Source organism: Cavia porcellus, unplaced genomic scaffold (assembly GCF_034190915.1).
Source record: "Cavia porcellus strain 051 isolate PalLab524CR breed Dunkin Hartley unplaced genomic scaffold, mCavPor4.1 scaffold_16, whole genome shotgun sequence".
Classification (NCBI taxonomy): Eukaryota; Metazoa; Chordata; class Mammalia; order Rodentia; family Caviidae; genus Cavia; species Cavia porcellus.
The window spans coordinates 48916170-48936762 of record NW_026947499.1 but is presented as its reverse complement, the minus strand read 5'-3'; the positions used below and the strand labels follow the sequence as shown (position 1 = coordinate 48936762).

At 39.0% G+C, this 20593-nt stretch overlaps 1 protein-coding gene across 2 annotated transcripts in view; it reads left to right on the top strand.

Moving 5' to 3' along the window:
- The first annotated feature begins 7577 nt into the window (after positions 1 to 7577).
- Positions 7578 to 20593, top strand: part of Rrn3 (RRN3 homolog, RNA polymerase I transcription factor) — a 29792-nt gene continuing 16776 nt past the window's right edge. Inside the window, exons 1-8 of one of the 2 annotated variants that reach the window (XM_003478187.5) lie at positions 7578 to 8426; positions 10036 to 10141; positions 10812 to 10868; positions 14883 to 14972; positions 15063 to 15192; positions 15877 to 15936; positions 16429 to 16492; positions 17318 to 17387. In XM_003478187.5, the coding sequence (XP_003478235.1) occupies positions 8338 to 8426; positions 10036 to 10141; positions 10812 to 10868; positions 14883 to 14972; positions 15063 to 15192; positions 15877 to 15936; positions 16429 to 16492; positions 17318 to 17387 (666 nt within the window). In that variant the 5' untranslated portion in view covers positions 7578 to 8337. The remainder of the gene's footprint in view (positions 8427 to 10035; positions 10142 to 10811; positions 10869 to 14882; positions 14973 to 15062; positions 15193 to 15876; positions 15937 to 16428; positions 16493 to 17317; positions 17388 to 20593) is intronic. The other variant, XM_013142041.3, reaches the window with a different exon arrangement.

Genomic DNA, 20593 nt, shown 5'->3' with positions numbered 1-20593 from the left:
AATGGTTTATCTCAGCTTACAGTTTCTAGAGGTTTTAGTCCATAGGGTGAGCTCCAAGGCAGGGCAGCGTGGCAGGGAGGCACTGTAGAGGAGGAACAGACCATAGCATGGCAGGCAAAAGGCACTACTAAAACAGCAAAGTAGTAGCTGCAGCAGCCAAGCCTGCCTCCAGATTCCATCCAGGCAGCTTCCCTTTGAGCAGTGCTACCTACACCCTTAGTGGGGCACCATTAATCCCAGCATTGCACGCCCTAAATCCAGGTACCTCCAAAAAACCCCACTTATGACTGTATGAGGCTTGGGGCATCTAGATATAAGCCATAACAGCAATTACTGAGTGTGGATCTTGGTGAAATGATAATGAATGACATTGACTCTAAGAAGGCTAGAGGCTGTGCAGTTCAGTCTTTCACATAGCCTCCTCCCACCTAAAACCCAAAACTAACAAAAATTATAAGTCGCTTGCCTAAGATCATACAGCTAGTTAGCAGCAGAGGCTGGACTACAACCTGAAAGCAGTGAGTTTAAATTCTCTTTCCACCAAGTCAGTATTATCATTTTACTATATTATATAATACTCATTTTTTCTTATTTTCATTTTTCCAGTTTTTTGGTAGAGGGTACTGGGAATTGTCCCTATCCCTACCCCCCCCCTAAATATTAAAAAACATTTAAAAATTAACTTTAGCCAGGTGTGTTGATATAGGCCTATAATCCCAGCACTTGGGGGCTGAGGCAAGAGGAGCATCTCAAACTCAAGGCCAGTCTGGACTTCCAGAGAGACTCTGTTTCAAATACATTAATCACATGAAGGGTTGGATGTGGTGGTGCGTAGCTCTAATCCTAGGGGGCTTGAGAGGCTGAAACAGAAGGACTGTTAAAAGAGTTTGAAGTCAGTTTGGGCTACATTGTAAGTTTAAATTCAGCCTAAACTACATAGTGAGACGCTGGCTCAAAAAATCATATTAAATACAATAACTTGCAGGGAATAGTGGCATGTGCCTGTAATCCCAGCTCTCGGGAGGCTGAGGCAGGAGGATCACTTTGATTCTGAGGCCAGCCTATGCTAGATGGTGAGTTCAAGACCAGCCTGAAGTGCATAGTGAAACCCTGTCCCACAATGACAAAAAAAGGTAAGTTATCCTTCTCTCATTCTTTTTTTTTTTTTCCTGTGGTACTAAAGATTGAAAGCAGGGGCTCTTATTTTCAAGCAGGGTCTTGCTAAATTGCCCAGGCAGACCTTGAACTTGCAGTCCTCCTGTCTCAGCCTCCCAAGTCCAGCCTCTGTTTTCCCATTTTATGAGTTAGATATCATTGCATCAAATAAACTACTCTTGTAGTTATTTGCACAGAAAAATAAAGTTCCATTTTGATGATTACCCAGTATCAGAAACTACCTCACCAAAATGAGAAAGAAAAAATAAGCCTGGCATGGTGGTGCATGTCTGTAATTCTTGCTACGTGGGGCGCTGAGGATGGAGGATTGCAAGTTCAAGATCAACCTGGACAACTTAGCTAGACCTTGTCTGAAAAATAAAAGTAAAATGTAGGAATGTAGTTCATAGTAGAGTGTTTGCCTCATGTGTAAATCTTTGCATTCAATCCTTAATACTTAAAAAAAAAAAACTACAAAAGAAAATTACGTAAGAGCATAATTACAGATGGTAAAACTAAGATTTCTGGGATGATGTTCGCCAATCCAATGTGAAATCTCTACCATTTTAAGATCTCCTGTAGGCTAATTTTGCTGGATGAAAAAGGCACACAGACCATTACTAATGAACAAAGCAACATAATACTTCTGGAAAAGTAGATATGGGCAATAACTAAGAGTTTAACTCATTATCTCAGTAATGGTCTGGTTTGATCCACTTTTCTGATTCTTTTTTCTACATTAAGCTGAAAGAGTTGAGCTGCTTGTTAAAACCTTATAAACTAGATCAGGGTATACTTCTGTAGTACCAAGTATCAGAAATTATATCATTAAAACAAGAAAGAAAAAAACCTGTGTTGAGTGGTGGTGCATATTCTTTGTATTGTAACATTCTTGATCTAAAATGTGCTTTAGTAGCATATAATATATATTTAACACACTATTTTAATAAGTAGGGAAATGCTACAGCTACAGTTATATAGTTTTCTTGTTACTATTATAGAAGTAAAATTTAAATTTCCTGTGCCTTGGAGACAGGAAAGCAGGGCCTAACCCTCTCCAAGAGGTACTGTTTTAATTTTTACTTCTTCCAACTTCGACAGCCAAGGCAGTCCCCCATGCTTTACAGCCAACCACAAATATGTCAGCTGCCCCATGCCTGCTCTGGCTTTGGCAGCAGCAAGCTTCAATGGCAGGTCCATCCCAGATGACTCCTCTCCTCTACAGCCATCCCTAATCTGGTCCACAAGGATCCTTTTCTCTACTATTTTTTTTTTAAATTGGTACTGGGGATAGAACTCACAACGACGCGCTTGCAAGGCAGGTGCTTATGCCGCTGAGCTAAATCCCCAACTCTAAAGATCCTTTTCTCTACAGGTGATTAAGAAAGTCTGGTTAGCCATCAAGATGTTATGTGTATGTGAACCCACATTTTCCTCTATGTAAGTGACCTCATCCGAAACCTTAGTGTGTCAGTCTTTGTATTGTTTTTCCTTAGGCTGCAGCGTAAGTCCTGACAAAGCCTCTTACTGCTGGCATTTTTCTATTCATGATTTTTATCTCAAGTAGAGCTGGTAACACTAAAGGCACTGGTACTGAGTCCAGCAGCCAGGGTTGGTAACACAAAAGGGAGCTAGCAGCCAGAGATGAATGGAGAGCAGTGGAGAATTGCCAGGAGCCACCATCTCTAGTCACCAAAGTGTCAGAGGGCTGCCAGCAGCTGCTGATAGAGGGCTGCTAACACTAAGAGCTGATAGTTTCTGGCCCTCATAGCTCAGAACTTTTACATCAAAGAGCTATACTTTGCCTATTTCTGATTTCACAGCCAATTGATAACAGCTTTACTGGGTTATTCCATGTTTAATTGCTACTGATAAGTATTGAATTACTTCCTTTGGATTTTTTTTGGTTTTTTCATTTTTATCGGTACCAGGGATCGAACTCATGACTGCCTGCTTGCAAGGCAGGTGCTTATGCTGCTGAGCTAAATCCCCAGCCCCACTTCCTTTGGAATTTAATGTTCACTCACCTTAGATTTTTGTGACTTGAGCAATGGTGGAACATTCACTTAGCTTGTTCAGGCTCTTGATTTGCTGCCGGGCACATGTACACATACAAATGTGCACACACACACATACACGAGGTTTCTGACCCTTTGGGTTTGCTTTCAAAAGGATTAATGGGACAATTTTAATATAAAGAAGGCAAGGGAACAAGTGTTTATGTTGTGAAAAGATTTCTAGATTTATTGTAGGGTTCGTTTTAGTTATTTTCTCATTGCTCCTTTTTTTTTTAAATCTCTGTCACCACTATTCCAAATGCACTGCTAGGCTAAAAGCCTGATACATACCCCTTTTTCTCCCCCTCCCTTGGAATCACATTCCCTTCTCAATCTTCTGTGTTGTACCCCTGTTCCACAGTCGTTCCCAGTTATTATTTTCTGAGAGAAGTCTCCTATGACCTTCCTAAAGCTGTCAGTTTTGCTTATTATAGAGCCTCATAACACTTTGTAATCTCCCTAATTTTTTATAAATTTATATTTGATCAGTGTCTGTTTCTTTTATCAGAAAGATAACAAGCTTCATGAGTGCAACAACCATTTATTAATATTTTTGCCACATAGACCCAGAAGCTGTCTCAGAGCCTAGTACTTAGATATTCAGCAAGTATTTATGAAATGTGTGAACACAGCTATTAACTGTTACTGTATTGAAAGCCTACAGACAAACATGAGGCTGAGGTTAGGTAGTCTCTACTAATCAAAGACCAAGTAAGCAGATAAAACTGCTTTCAGATATTATGCCAATAAGACAATATAAAATATATTATTGATTCAGAAGTTCAGTCAGATACACTTTTTTAGGGATATACTACATACTTGTCTCTTGTATCTTTATGATCGAAGTCTGTAAACATTATGTATTGGAATTACTTAACATGAGTAGTCTCATATAGTTTGAGTTTTTTTTTTGGGTGGGGGACAGGGTCATATTATGTACCAGCTTTGAACTCACTACATAGCCTAAGCAGGTTTTGGATTTGCAGCAATTCTCCTGCATCAGCCTCCCAAGTGCTGGGATTCCAGGTGTACATCACTATGCCTAGCTTTCTTAAATACAATAGTTTTGCCATTATTTTCTAGCAGAATAAAATAGTAAGTGATTTATTTGTAGTTAAACTAAATTTGGCCTGCAGATGCCTCCACACTTGAGTGCTTACATAAGGAATTGCAAACTAACTTAGGAAATAGAGTGGCTGAAAGCCTTTCTTGGATTGTACTTTTATATTTATAACACAGCTGAATAGCTGAATTTCAGCCAATCATAGCAGCTAAGTCTTAGTCCATCGTAGTGGACAACGGATCAGACCATGTTCAAATAAGGCAGACACACCCAGGATGCAGCCAATCCAGCCTTCTCTGGATGACACTTCTGTTTCCTGTCCATAAATGGTCCCTGACATATTACAGGCTGGAATTCTGCTGGAGCTGTTTGAACCTATTCTGGATTTGAGGTCTGCATGATTAGTGAATTGTTCTTTGCTCAGTCAAATTCAGTTAGATCCCATATATATATGGGATATATATGTGGGATATATATATGGGAGATATATATATATATATATTCTTTGTTGTTCTCCGTTTCAATTGCATTCTGTGTTTATACCAATAGTTCTTGACTAAGATAATCACGGGACATTTGGCAGTGTCTGGAGACATTGTTGCCTGTCATGACAGGGATGAGGAGCGTATTACCATCATCTAATCAGAGATGATTCTAGCTACAACACACAGGATAGCTCCCTACCTTCACAAAAGAATTATGTAGCCCCCAAAAATCAATGTCAAGACTGAGAAATTACTTTTTACTTTTCTTTAATACTGGGATGAAGGAAACTTTAAATTAATGATTTATAAGAGGGAGAATATTTACATATACACACATATGTAAAACTAAAGATAGATGAGAACTTGCACTTTTGTTAATGGAGCATTTAAAACCTAACTCAGAATAATCATTGACTCTTTCAGAAAGTGAAAACAAACAAGATATTTACTATTGGTTTTGGTGTTTGGATATCATTGGCATGGATCTTCCCTACCATTCAGTCATTTGATTTGCTGAGCATTTGTTGGGACTTGCTTCAGAGCAAAGATCATTGAAAGATTTATCTGGTATAATATGAACTCATCTATTTAGCTTGCTTGTGGGTGTGTGCAGGTGTAATGGAGAATTCACTGTGCTGTTCAGATGTTCCAGTTGTCTCAGCCTTCCAAGTATGCATGCACTGGATCTGGATGCAATCACATCCAGATTTCCACTCAACACTGAGTGATTACAGAAGGGCACTGGACCCAAATTTGATCAATGAGAAATTCTTGATACCTAATAATAGCCACATATCTTTAGCATAAATATCCTTTCCTATAAACTAGCTAGAGTTCATTTGCTTTTGTTGTTGAATTTTGAAAGGGAAGATTTTTTTTGAGACACAGTTTCACCATGCAGTTCAGGCAGTTCATGCAGTTCAGTTCAAGGAACTCTCTTTGTAGCACAGGCTGGCCTCAAACTTGCAGTGATCCTCCTGCCTCAGCCTCCTGAGTGCTGGGATTACAATTGTGTGCCACCACACCTAGCCTGGAGTGGAGGATTTTTATTTTTATTTTTTGGCTACCACAGGTGACAAAGGAAAATGGGACTCTGTGGAAGGAAAAATTGGATAAAAGAGGCTTTTGTCCCAGGAAGATGAGTTGCCCCATGAAATGAAGTAACTGAATAAAGACCCAAGGAAGGGTTATGACTAAAGAACTTCAGCAGTGAATTATGTTATTTCATGTTAAGTGGGTTTCTTTTTCAGGGCTGGAAGCTTAACCTGGTGCTTAAGTTTTAAAAAATCTTCTTAGCAAAGTGAAAGCATAAAGATTACTTTTGGGAAGAAAGCAAGGCGCAAATGGGATCTGTTAGGAGCACACAGGAAGCTTCAATAGCTCTGGTTAACTTTTCCCACCTGTCCTCCCTCCCTTCTCTGGGGTTGAGAATTGAACCCAGGGCCTTGTACTTAGCTATATTCCTTAGCCCCTTTTATTTTATTTGAAGACAGAGTCCCACTAAATTGCCCAGGCTGACCTCAGACATGTGATCTTTCTGCCTCAATCTCCAGAGCAGTTGAGATTACAAGCATGCACCACCCATAGTGCACAGCACTGCTTCTTAAACTATATGGTATATTCATTCACAGGTGTTCATAAACAATTCTTTTGGATATGTTCGACTTTTATTTTTTAGTTTTTTATTTTTTTGGTGCCAAGGATTGAACTCACAACCTCACATTTGCCAAGCAGCCACTTATGCCACTGAGCTAAACCCCCAGCCCCAAGATCTATCTCTTTGGTTCTTTTTTTTTTTGTGGTACCAGGGATTGAACTCATGACTTCGCACTTGCCAGGCAGGCACTTATGCCGCTGAACTAAATCCCCAGCCCTTTAACTTTTAAAATGAAAGAATAAAGTGTAATTGTTGAATTGCTTAACAGTTTATTTATATGTCTACTGATATGAATTATACCTATGGATTGTATTTATTTATTTTGTTTTGCTTTATTGGGGGCGGAAAAAGAGACATTCCTGCAAAAACAGCCATCTTGAAGCTCCTTTGTGAGCTACTGTGCAATTACTTATTTTGCTCTTAGGACATTAATTTCTGCCCAACATTCCACAAGCAGTCTGAACAGTGGTACCAAATGGAGACAGCAGAAAGTTACTGATTTTACACTGTTGGGCCACAGAGCGATGCTTTACATTTAACAAGTTGCTGTAACTGGTTTATGTGTTAGTAGTTCTCTAGTTTCCAAAAATTTCATTTAGCCTTAAGTACTAAAAGGCTGGATATGGTGGCACACACCTGTAATCCCAGCACCTGGGAGGCTGAGGCAGGGAGTTTACTGCAAATTCAAGACCAGTCTGGGGTACACAGTCAATTCAAGGCCAGCCTGAACTACATAAAGAAATCCGGTCTCAACAATAGAACTAAGGGGAGTAGCAGTTCCCAAGCTTCGGCCTCTGTGCTCCCTTTGCCTGGAAAATCCTTCTCTGCTTTGGTGGTATGGCTGACTTATTCTTTTAACCGATTTATGTTTGGGTTTCAGCGGTACAGCACTTGCCTGGCATGTACCAGACCCCAGCTTTGATCCTCAGATGGGGGTCGGTTGAAAAAAGTATGTTTAAAGGGTAATTCTTTTATGTTTCACCACAGCCCCTGGGTAAATCCCTGGGAGTACACAATGTTTCCAAGAGGATAAGATTATTATCTTTGGTTGGGCTGGGAATTTAGCTCAGTGGCTTCAGGTCGTGAGCTCGATCCCTGGTACCGCTAAAAAAAAAAAAAAAAAAAAAAAAAAAAAAAAAAAAAAGATTATCTTTAGTGATGGACAGTGGTACAGACTCCAGGCTCTGGGTCACAAAGTCAAGTTCGAATCCTGATTCTCTGTGAGAATTTGGATTAAAAATATGATCTTGCCCAGGAAAGGCAGCACAGGTCTGTAATCCCAGCACTTGAAAGGCTGAGGGAGTAGGATTGCTGTGAGTTCGAGACCAGAATGGACTACACAATGAGTTCAAGGCTATCCTGAATTACAGGGAGAGATCCTGTCTCAAATGAAAAGTAAAAAAAGAAAAGAAAAAGCCCTAGTTCCTTGATTTGGTTGAGGGTGGCTTGACTTCCAAAAACTCAATACTCGGCGGGCGTGGAGGCACACGCCTGTAATTCTAGCTCTCTGGGAGGCACAGGCAGCAAACACCTAAATTGGAGATCAGCCAGTGCAAATCTGTCAGATCCTGTCTCAAGATAAAAATATTTTTAAAGGGTGGGGATGTAGCTCAGTGCAATGGCCTCTGGTTCAATCTCCAAGACTGAGGAAACAAAACCAAACCCTGATAGAGTTCCGGCAACACTTCGCACTTCTTGGATGTTCAGTATAGTCCTCCAAAGCGAAGGCAGAGCCTCTGGCAAGAAGCGGCGGAGAAAGCTTTGGTGGCGCCCTAGCCCGCGGACCATAGACGATTCACATGTGCGGACTCTGATTGGCTGAAAACGGCGTCTCACAAAAGCAACTTCCGGAGCAGAGGCGGGCGCTGGAAGGAGCAAGGTTTCCTAAGCCAGGCCCAGCTGGCTCGCGTGTGCGGAGCGATGGCGGCCCCGCTTCTTCGCACGCGGTTGGTCGCGGATGCGCCAGCTTCAGCATCTACGGTAGCGGCGCTGGGCGCGTCGGGGACAGGGTAAAACTCTTGCTTCTTCCGTCTGCGAGTCTGGGATTGGAGTTGGGGGCGCGGATCTGAGCGTCTGGGACAGAGCTAAACGAGTGTGGGATAAAAGCTCATACCTCGACTGTGGTGCTGCTGGCGGCGGCATCTCGGGTTCGCTAGAGTGAGCCGGTTACGCCTTCGTGGGTAAAGGGAGATGGGCATCAATGAGTCTGTTCTCCTTTCCAGCCCCTTACCCACCCACCGCTGTGGATCCCTAACAGGGTCCCAGGCCTGGGCATTGCCTTGTGACCAGGCCTGGGACCTCTTCTGTTCCGCTTCTTCATCTAGGTTTGGAAGGGATTTTTCTGGACCACGAATTTTTTCAAACGAGTGCTGTCATCGATGACAGATCCTAAACCTAACATTCTGTTTGGAAATTTCTTTGGACACACGTATTTAGTAAAGTAGTCTTTATCCTACTTAACTTTTAGAATTAGTAGGATGCTGGTTTTTTTTTTTTCTTTCAACTGTTTAAACAAAGCAGACCTTGAAAAACACTTAGAATAATATTCACAATTACCCATTAAGTGTATACTCCCAGTGTTAGACACTAGGGGTACAGGTCTGTCCAGAGACTGTCGCAACAGTCCTTTTTAACAATAGAGCTTACAGTGTATATGTGTGTGTGTAGGGGAGACAGTAAATTGGCTAATAAATCAGCCAACGAGATAGTTTTACATAGTTAAAGCACTTTGAAAAAGCACAGCAATACAGCAAGATATGGGAGGGTAGAAAGGAGGATGGGTACAGTAGATTTCTGATGGGAAGGCATTGACATTGGAACTTAAGCCTCAATGTAGGTTAAGAATCTAACCTGGTACAGATCTGAAAGGATTGCTTATGATAGTGTGAGCAGTAAGTGAAATGGGAACCATACTGACAGGTTTGAAGACAGAAAGGACACTGCTTTTAGTAAAACAAGTGGTTGGAGATGAGGTCAGAGAGAGGTAGGCAGACACTGGACGAAAGATTTTGTATGGTTAATGTAGAAACTTGGGTTATTTTTAAGTGCATCTAGAAAACTACTTTTGCTGAGTAGAGAATAAATTATTGTGGGGAATAAATGGATTCTCAGGGGATAAAGAGGAATAAATAAAAGGATGACTGTTTAAGAAACTATAGCAGGCATTTATGGTGTGATTGAAAAATACAGGGAATGTTTAAATATGGAAAGTATACTTCAGTGAAAGGTGCAAAGAAGGCTTGTGGCTCACTTTTGAAATCCCAGCACCCAGGAGGGTGAGGTGGGAGGTACCCATGAGTTGTAGGCCAGCCTGGGCTACATAGTGAGTTTAAGGGCAGCCTTAAACTGTCACTACAAAGGGAGACCCTGTTTTTAAAATGACACATTGCCATCAGTTGCCCCCAAAACACTCACCTTTGCTTTGAACACACTTATCCCACCATTCTGAATAACGATGGTTCAATAAATGTTGGTTATTTTATTTTTCTGTGGTTCCAAAGATTGAACCCATGGCATTTTGCATTCCTGGCAAGTGCAGTATTAGTGATCTATATCCCTAGCCCTGGATGTATTACTCACTCTCATGAATGTAATAGTTTGGTAATCTTGGTTCCATAGGATTTCAGATATGCTTGCATTAAAGAATAATTTCTTCAATTCTCCTCCAAGAAAAACTGTTCGGTTTGGTGGAACTGTGACAGAAGTCTTGGTGAAATACAAAAAGGTAAGAGATAATGTGTGAAGGTTAGTTTTTGTTGCTCACGGAATAACTGATATACTAAAGGTGAGCCTAGGAATTGGAGGTGTAGCTCAGTAATGGAGCATGTGTTTAGCATAATAGGCCCTGGGTATAATCCCCAGCACCAAAAAGTAATAATAATAATAAAAAGGAAAGACCAGTATGCGTACATAGACATAAAAAAATGAATTGAAGACAGGTGTGGTAGTATATGAAAAAAAAGCTGGGATTGTAGCTCAATGTGAAGTCTCCAAGTTTGATCTCCAGTACTGCAAAAAAGAATATCAACTATATTTAAATGTCAGTGCACAACTATAGCTAAATATGAATGGCATTTTCCTCCACCTTTGGCTCTATTAATATGAATTTAAAAATTTTGTAGTCATGATTTTGTAATTATAGGGAATGTATGGGAAGTTATAAGGTTCCTTCTGCAATTTGATTAGATGTTAAGGTATACTTAGAAGTCTTGCTCTTTTGCACTCAAGAGGCTGTGGCAAGAGAATCACTGCAAGTTTGAAGCCAGCCTGGGTTACACAGTAAGCTCCAGACCAACCTGAATTATGAGCGAGAGCCTTCTCTCCAAAAAGAAAAGTCGGTGTTTTAACAGGAAACCACAGCAAGCATAATTTAATTTTCCTCCATTCTTGTTCAGGGTGAAACAAATGACTTTGAGTTGTTGAAGAATCAGCTGTCAGATCCAGACATAAAGGTAATTTTTATTTGTCAGGTGGCACAGTAAAGTTGCTTGCACTTTGTATAAGGCATTGTTTGCACATTTGGTCTATTCTGTTCTTCAGAGCTTGCTTTGTTAGCTGTTGCTTTTTTCTTATTGAAATCTGCGGATCTTCATTTCTTTTGTATTTTTTTTTCTCTCTCACTATACAGTTCAGGCTCACCTTAAACTTCCTGTGTAGCTCTGGCTGGCCTTGAACTCACAGTGATTCTCCCTCCTCTCGGCCTCACAGCCATCCTCCTATCTCAGCTTCCTGAGTGTTGGGATTATATGCATTTTAGTGCTGGGATTACAGGCATATGCCAGGATGCCTGGCTACCTCCTTGTTTCTCATTTAGATTTGAGTTCACTGTTGTTATCTCTGCTGTAATTACCCCAACAGAGGTCACCAGTGACTTTGTACACCCTGACTTCAGTGGACTTCCTGTGTGCGTGGTTCAAGAATTGAACCCAGAGCCCCTCGCCTGCTAGCTTTGTCCCCATCCCTTTTTATTTTGCAGTCCTGCCACAATCCCCCGAGTAGCTAGTATTGCAGATGTGCACTGCTGTGTCTGGTTGTTATTTTTAAAAAGTTCACTGAACCATGTGCAGTGATGCATGTCTGTAATTTCAGCTGCATGGGAAGAACTGCAAGTTTAAGGCCAGCCTGGGTAATTTAGTGAGACTATCTCAAAATAAAAAAGGGCTGGTGATATAACTTAGTGCAAAGGCCGTGGGTTCAGTCCCCACTAACACACACAAACACAAAAGCCAAAAAACTCCAATTGCAATTATATGAGTTGGCCTGTTGGACAACCACTTTTTAAAAACCCCTCTTTAGTGTCTATGATCCTCTTCTCTACTGATTATTTGTATCTATTCTCTTTTATAAGTTCATAACTTATAAAAGTGTTGGTTGGACATCCAAACTTGATTTGTCTGTAGATTCTTCTTGTGTGATCACTGTCTTATGCATCTACTTGTGTCCTCATAACTTCCCAGATCATATCTGTAACTCATTTCTGATGGGCTCCAACCTTGTTCTTCTCTTCCTGTTAGGTGCGAATTGTAACAGATGCTCCAAACTAGCAAATCAAACACCTTTTCTCCCTCCTAAACCTGCTCTTGTACAGCCTTCTTTCATGTTTAACTATTGTTTATCCAGTTCTTGAACTAAGAATTTTCAGTCTTTCTGGACTTTTTTACTTCTCATATCTATTCATTCACCAGATTCTGGGGTAGGGGGGTGGGGATCTTTAAGTCTTCTGTTTTGCTGATGCTCTTGTATCTGGATGCTTCTAGTAACTGTTTAGTGGTTTTTAGGTCCTATCCTGCCCTACTTCCTCCCTCCAGATTTATCCTCAAAGTACAGCCTGACTCATCTCACTGAAACACAAGTCCAGACATGTCTTTATCTTACTAAAAAGAACTTCCTGCCTGTGGAAGAATGAAGAGCCAACTTCTTAGCACAGCTTACAACATTTTTTCTATCTTCATTTCCCACTAGATACTTTATTCCCTGAGTTCGCCACTTTTCTTTTTCCTTTGAGGCAGGGTTTTGCTATGTAGTTCAGGCTGGCCTTCAACTCACTATGTAGCCTTGAACTCACAGTGATCTCCTGCCTCAGCCTCCGAAGAAGCATGTACTACCGTGTCCAGCAGATCTTTCTTAAATTTTGTGTCTGGCTCACAAGGTCTTCTGTGACCTGTCTGGTTCTTTGCTCCCCTGGGAGCCTTTATGTGTTGGCTTATTTATCGTATATTTGAAGCCAGTGATGGCGAACCTTTTAGAGACCAACTGCAAAGTGCCAACACTGCAATTAAAACTGAACACTGAGATTTTAGTTTAAAAACCTCAGACATTAACATCTTTTGCCTTAAAAAAAAAATTACAGTAACACACGTGCCATGTTAGCTCCGAGCAGTTAGCTACTGCTGCTGAACTACTTTCTGTTCTGAAAACCAAAAAAAGTGCTTTTCCTTCTGTAAGGAATGTAACGCCCAGAAAATAAAGACAACTGAGGCATCAGTTGATCTCTGACTCTTGCCTTCTTTCAGGTCCAAAGATCAGTTTCTTTGGCATATTTTATGGGCAGCAGATTCTTGCCATACCACGAATCATGGTGGGTGTGTCTGCTTCTCTAGAGAAGTTGTGCAGTTTGCACTTAGCAGCGGTTCACTACTAAAGCATCAAAGTCTGTGACCAGTTTTTTTGTTTTTCACTATTTTTATATTTTATCTACCATGGTTTTTTCTAGCCCTTGAACTTTTTTTTTTTTAAAGTGGAAAGGAAATAGGATACATTTTACTCATTGTTATTTGTTCATAAATATAGGTGTTTGTGCCTGAGGTCTCAGTGAACAGCCATTAAGGTTATTTTCCTCCACTTGTCTTTCTGTGGCACTAGGGATTCAGTCCAGGTCTTTGCATTCCTCTGTCTTTATTTTTTATTCTGAGTCAGGGTGTTGCTGAGTTGTCTAGGCTGGGCTTGAACTTTCAGTATTTCTGCCTCAGCCTCCCCGAGGTGTGTGCCATTATACCAGATTTAATGATACTTTTAATGATTGTGGGCTTATGAAGATGAGTTGTGTTTTACTTCATTTTCCTGTTGTGTTACCTGGAATTTCATTAGAAAATGATCAAGTCTCCAGAGGTCTGTTAGATAGATAACACATAGAAAGCACCAGCTAGTTAGTTGGATGAAGGTGGGAAAAAGCCGGCGCAGCACTTCACTAACTGTAGCAAGGCGTTGTGGAGAGCAAGTGCAGTGTAGCCCTGGTGCTGGTCCGACGGTTTGAACCTGGCCCTTTATTGGTCTGTCAGTTGGGCAAGTTGTTTATTAATCTCTTAATCTCCAATTCCTGTCCTGTAAAATAGGAATAATTTATTGTCCAGCAGAATATTTCCCATTAGAAAAAGATAATACCGGGCGTGGTGTGTTAGGGTTAGGGTTCCCAGCACTCGTAGTTCCAGCACTCGGGAGACTAGGCAGTAGGATGGCTGCAAGTTCAAGGCCAGCCTGGGCTGTGTAGTGAGTTCAAGCCTAGCTTGAGACCCGGTCTCAAAAAAGAAGAGAAAAATGAAACACTGTCTCACTTGTGATATATTCTCACTGAAGTCTTTTTTCTCGTCTTTCAGTTGTTTGTTGTAGGTATAACACTGAATTGCTTTTATTTAGTCTCTTTTCCTTACTATGTCTTACCAAGCATGAACTGTTATCCTTTACAAATTAGGATTTTTCCCTTGTAATTTTTTTCTGCATGTGTTGTATATATGCATGAATATAAGTGATATTTTTGGGGGGTTTGAGATGTAGTTTATGTCACAACTACAAACTAGATAAAAACTCTAGTTTTTATCTCTAGTATCAGCCCCCAAAGAATTTCCATTTTACATTTCTGATAATATAAATTATACATGGCTTTTTAAAAAAGCAGTTTTTCTCATATCACTTAAAACTTTTAGGGATTGGGGATTTAGCTCAGTGGCATTGTGCCTGTCTGGCAAGTGCAAGATACTCAGTTTGATTCCCAGTACCAAAAAAAAAGACAGTAGAAGGAAGGCTAAATAAAACTTTTAAAACCGTAAGCTGATCAGAAGAATACTTTGTAGTGTAATGGAAACTAATAGTATTTTGTGTTGGAGAGCAAAACCAGGGCCTCATGAATGCACTCCACCACTGAGCTACATCCTCTGCCTTGGAGCCTTTATTTACGCAAATACATTAAAATATGTTTTAATCAGCTGCAGGTTGGGTTTAGAAAAAACTATTGTTGATAACACTATTTAGTCAACATGAATATAGAGAAAGCAGTAGTTGTGGCTCCTTTGTGAACTGTTGTTTTTGAGACGGTTTTGCTTTGTAGTGCAGGCCGATCTTGATCTCTGTGTGATCCCTGCTGGCTGTGATCCTTCTGCCTCAGTCTCCCAAGTACCAGCAGCAGACATGTTGTTTTCTGTGACCTCAGAGGATGTGTGATTTTGAAAATATATTTCTTTATTTAATTTAAGGATGACCAGATCATTAACTGGCTGTTTGAATTCCGTTCTTCTATCATGTACTTGACAAAAGACTTTGAGCAGCTTATCAGCATTTTGTTGGTAAGTTCACTGTTAATTTCAGTGGCTAGTAGGTGGGTCAGTACTTTGAAGATAAATGTCAGTGAAATGTTCCTCTTCTCCCAACTCTAGAAGTTGCCTTGGTTGAACAGAAGTCAAACAGTAGTGGAGGAGTATTTGGCCTTTCTTGGAAATCTAGTATCAGCACAGACTGTCTTCCTTAGACCATGTCTCAGCATGATTGCTTCTCATTTTGTACCTCGTAAGTGATTACCCTTTCATTTTTTTCCCCCTTCTGTCTCCAGCCCTTCCTCTTTCCTCCCCTTCTGCTTTCTTCTTGTTATAAAGAAAAGAGGTATATTTTGGCTCATTTTTTGGTCCTGGGTCAAGGGACCACATGTGGTGATGGCCACCTTGCTGGCGAGTGTTGAGGCTGCACAGGATGTCATAGGCTGGAAGAAGTGGCATGCATATGGTGTTTTTGGTTTTCATTTTTAAAGTTTCTTTCTTTCCCCCCCCTTTTTTTTCCACCAAGGATCAAACTCACGACCTCATGCTTGCAGGCGTTTATGCCGCTAAGCTAAATCCCCAGCCCCCCCATTTTTAAAATTTCTTTATTCAAGAAGTTGGTTAATTTGGAGATTTTTGCCCCATGGAAGATTCTGTGGGTGCATATTTTCATTCTGGTGGACATCTGTCCCATAGGGAGGTATCTAGATTCCTTTATAGCTAATTTAAATTTATTACTAATTTTTGGTGGGCTGTAATTTACTTTATTGAGCCTCTGATAGTCTTAGAACTTGTATAGGAACTTTTTATCAGTTTAAAAACTCACCATGTTATACTTGGAAATACACTCAATTGTATTGAGTTTGGACTATGAAAAAACTACCTTTTTTTGTATATTGTCAAGAAGAATAACTTATTTTTTTTTTCTCACCAAAAGCCAGGGTGATCATTAAGGAAGGTGACATAGATGTTTCAGATTCCGAAGATGAAGATGATAGTAAGTATAAAAGAATTAAAGCTTGGAAGACCTCTGGTGTTTAGAGAATGTGTTCTGAATTATAAAATGTACTGGAACCTGTTCTAATAATTGGATGGCAACAAATGATAACTTTTGGTAGAGTCTATGTGGTATATTTAGCATTAGTACACAGTTGTAATAAATGTGTTTCTAATTAGTCCATTTTGTCTTCCCTAATAGTTGTAGAGAAAAACTTTACATTATGTCTCCAAGAAATTACTCAGTTCTGATTAGCAAGTATTGATAGATTCACACACGTGATTCTTCAGTTTTTTTTTTTTTGAGACTGCAAACAGTTTTGTTCAGTGATCCAACAAAACTCAGTAATACCATTGTCTATCTTATACACTTAAATTTACATGCAGTTATACCATTTAGAGCACTTTCTTTTCCTCTCTTTTGTACAATGACTATGATTCTTCAGTTTTTAATTTTGTTTCGATGTTTATACTCTGAACTTTCTCCTTCTAGATCTTCCTGCAAATTTTGACACATGTCACAGAGCCTTGCAAATAATAGCAAGATATGTCCCATCGTGAGTATACTTTCATTACTTTGCATTATGTTGTATTTTTCTTAAGAAAATTATAATCAGGTTGGGGCTATTACTTAGTGGTAGAGTGCTTGCCTTGTATGTGCAAAGCCCTGGGTTCTGTCTCCAGCACTATAACAACAACAATGAAAATTATCATTTATTAGTAGATAATTATGAAATGTTCATAGTGTCATGGGCTAAATGCTGTTTTAGCTTTGTATTAATGAAACATCAAGCTTTACCCAAAAAAATGGTGTTTCTGTTTTTTCTTCATTATTTTTAATTATTTTGAATTTATATATAGATCTCCCAGTTTTGTATAGTGGTTAGAATTTTGCTTTTATCTTCAACAGATATGATATCCAAATATTTTCACTGAGAAACCCCATATGAATTTGTGTCATGCCATATGAATAAAAATTGCAGTTCTAAGAAAAGCTTTGCAGGTTCGTGAGTTTTTTGGAGGGGTGGACTTCTAGTTCCCTCTGTAGGTTTAACTTAAAAAAACCCACGTTGATGATTTTGGCTCTCCCTTTTAAAGAAAATCATATAGGTGTGGGAAATGATTAGCTTTTAAACTAAAGTTCTGTTAAATTTTTGTAGAAGAAAACTCCCATTTTGACTTGTTACTGGTATCAAAGTTAATAAAGCTTATTTTTCTTTGAGCTGTTTTAGATTTTCTCTGAAACTATGTTTAACTTTCAGCTACTTGTCAGAGATTCCAGTTTGCCTTCTATAATCTATATCCATATTTGCTCTTAGAATGGAAATAAAATATCTTCCTAGAAAATCCAGTTAATGTGAATTTTTTTTTTTTTTAAATAGGACACCATGGTTTCTTATGCCAATACTGGTAGAAAAATTTCCGTTTGTTAGAAAATCAGAAAGAACATTGGTAAGAAATTTTTTCATGGATGAAACAATATTGTTTTGTGATTTCTTTTCCAATGGTATTGGTCTTTTTTTAAAAGTTATTTTCTAGATTTTAAACTCAAGATTAAGAATTTGATTCAGGCCAGTTTGGTGGTGCCTGGCTGTAGTCCCAGCTCTAGGGAGGCTGAGGCAGGAGGATTGTTGTGAGTTGAGGCCAGCCTGACTAAAAGCCAGACCCTGTCTCAAAAAAAAAAAAATTTTTTTTTACTCCAATTATATCCTTATATCCTTAGTAGGTGATTCCTGGGGATTCCTAGTGCCTTTATTTTACCCCTCATTACTATGTACAAGTCATGATCAGAGTCCATTTCAGAAATCTATTTAGAGCCTTAATGCTTACACAGATAAGAATTACTAGAAGATAACCATTCATACATTGCTATAACTCAGAGCCTTGTATAAATTCTACTTAAGTTTTTGTGCAGTATTTGTATTGTCTTTGTAATTCTCAATAACTGATAGTAGCTACCTCTAAAACATGCCTGTTTCCCTAAGTCAGGTATTACATGTACAGTGTATTGAGGAGTTAATGACTTACACTAATGTTTTTGATAGTATGCTTCAAGTGGACTATTATAAACCACTGTATTGTTTATGAAAATAGAGGCAGAAAACCTGAACAAATACTAAAAAACTGAATCTTAACACAGGAAAAGAATCAAGTACCTTGACTAAGTTAGATATTAGCAGTGTAAGGTTAATTTAATGCCTAAAAATCAATGAACACATACCATGTCAATAAAATGAAGGACAAAGTCCACATAACCACCTCAATAGATGCAGAAGAATAATTTGGTCAATACTAAAACTTTCAGAACAAGAGTACTAGGGAACTTTGCTGATAAAGGGTAACTATGAAAACCCACAGACTAACATTCTCAGTGATATCAGACCAAAATACTTCGCCTATGATAAGAACAAAACAAAAATATGTGTTTGTGGTTTTTTTTGTTGTTGTTTCTGGAGTGAGGTCCCACTGTTATCAAGACTGGCATTGGCTAGGCATGGTTTTGCACCCCTATAATCCCAACACTCAGGTGACTGAGGCAGGAGGATTGCTGTGAGTTTGAGGCTAACCTGGGCTTAAGACCAGCCTGAATTACAGAGTAAGACCTTGTCTCAGAAAGGGAAAAAAAAAAGCCCTAAAAAGACTGACCAGGGAACTGGGGAAATAGCTCAGTAGCACAGCACCTGCCTGGCAAGCATGTGATCATGAGTTTGATTCCTGGTGCAAAAAAAAAAAAGACTGGCTTTGAACTGGACTCAAGTATTCTCAGGCTTTAGCCTCCTGAGTAGCTGGATCTACAAGCGTGTACCATTGAATATCTCCTCTTGCCACCTGTGTAGCTGGGGTTTTATGTAAGAAAAATTTTAAAAAGCATCCAAATGCAAAGGAAGACATAAAACACTTAAGCTGATGATACAGTTTTATATGTTGCCATGATAATACACAAAAAATTCATTAGAGCTAAATTCAGCATGGTTATAGGATGTAAGGTCAGTACACAATTCAGTAATAAGCTGGGGGTTTGGTTTACTGGTTAGAATGCTTACCTAGCATGTGTAGATCCTAGAATTTATCCCTAGCACTAAAAAACAAGAAAAAATACATATAAAAACATCTTTTTTCTGTTTTTGTGGTTCTGGGGTTTGAATGCAGGGATTATCTACCATTGAGCTTTATCCCTAGCCCTTTTTAATTTTTATTTTGAGACATGGTCTTGCTAATTTAACTTGCCAAGGCTGATGTTGAAATTTTATTCCTCCTGTCGCAGCCTTCTGAATAGATGCAGTTACAGGTGTGCTTGGCCTGAGTGAGGTCCTGGGTTCTGTCCCAGTACTGCCAAATAAGAAGCTATATATACAAAGATGAACCCAAAATAGATGAAAGAGCCAGGTGTGATGATTCACAGCAAGACCCTGTCTCATAAAACAAGAAGAAAAACAATGAATGGAAGAATTAAATGTAAATGCAAAAACCAAATAACATTTTTGGAAGAAAACGTAGGTGTAAGGTTTCATGACTAGATTAAGCAGTAACTTCTGGATGTAACACTTGGTGCACAAGAAGTCAAACATAAATTAATTGGAATTCAAAGTTAAATACTAATGTGCTACTTAGCTATTATCAAAAAAATTTTAAAAATGTATCAAATAATGAAAAAATGTTTGCAAATTATGTCTGATAAGTGACTTCTGTCTGTAAAAACTCTTAAAACTTAATAAGAGCAAATAACCCAATTAAAGTGGGCAAGAAATCTCAACTAGGCATTTCTTCAAAACAAAATAAGCACCTGAAAAATTCAACATCAAGGAACTAGAAATCAAAACCACAAGGGATTAATAATCTAAATTACTTCACATCTAGACTAGCATACCTAGGATGTGAACTGGAGTCTTCATTGGTAAGAATGTAAGGTCATGCAGCTGCTTTGAAAACTGGTAATTCTTCAAAAAAGTTAAATTTAGAATTTAAATTAATAGTTCCACTAATAGATACACAACCAAAAAAATGAGAATATGTCTACAAAAAAACTTGTACATGTGTGCTAATAATTAACTGACAGGTAGGTAAGCAAAACATGATGCATCTATACAATAAATGACTATTCAGTAGTAGAATTCATACTTCAACATAAGTAAACCTTGCAGTCATGCTAAAAGATCACATTCCATTTATATGAAATGTCTAGAATATAAAAATTGAGAGAAACAACATAAACTCAAGGTTACCTAGAGCTGCATTTTTGTGTGTGCTTTTGTTTTTTTAAAATGGCTACTAGTCTTGCTGTGTGAGTCCAGGCTGTCCTTGGTCTCACTTTGTAGCCCAGGTTGGCCCTGAACTCATGATCCTCCTGCTTCGTCCTCCTAAGGGCTGGGATTATAGATGTGTGCCACCACACCTAGCCTGGACCTACGTTTTTTAGACATGATATATTAATGGATAAGAAATGTCCTTTTAGGGTAATAGTGTTCTAAAATTGAGAATGGTGATGGTTTACAACTCTGAATACACTAAAAATGTTGTACACTTTAAATGAATGAGTTGTATGGTATATGAATTATAGCTCATTAAGATGTTTTTTAAAATGTAGAAATATGTAAATTAATAATTTATTGGAGGTAATTGAAGGAATTGCGCTGAGATAGTATCTAGAAACATTACTG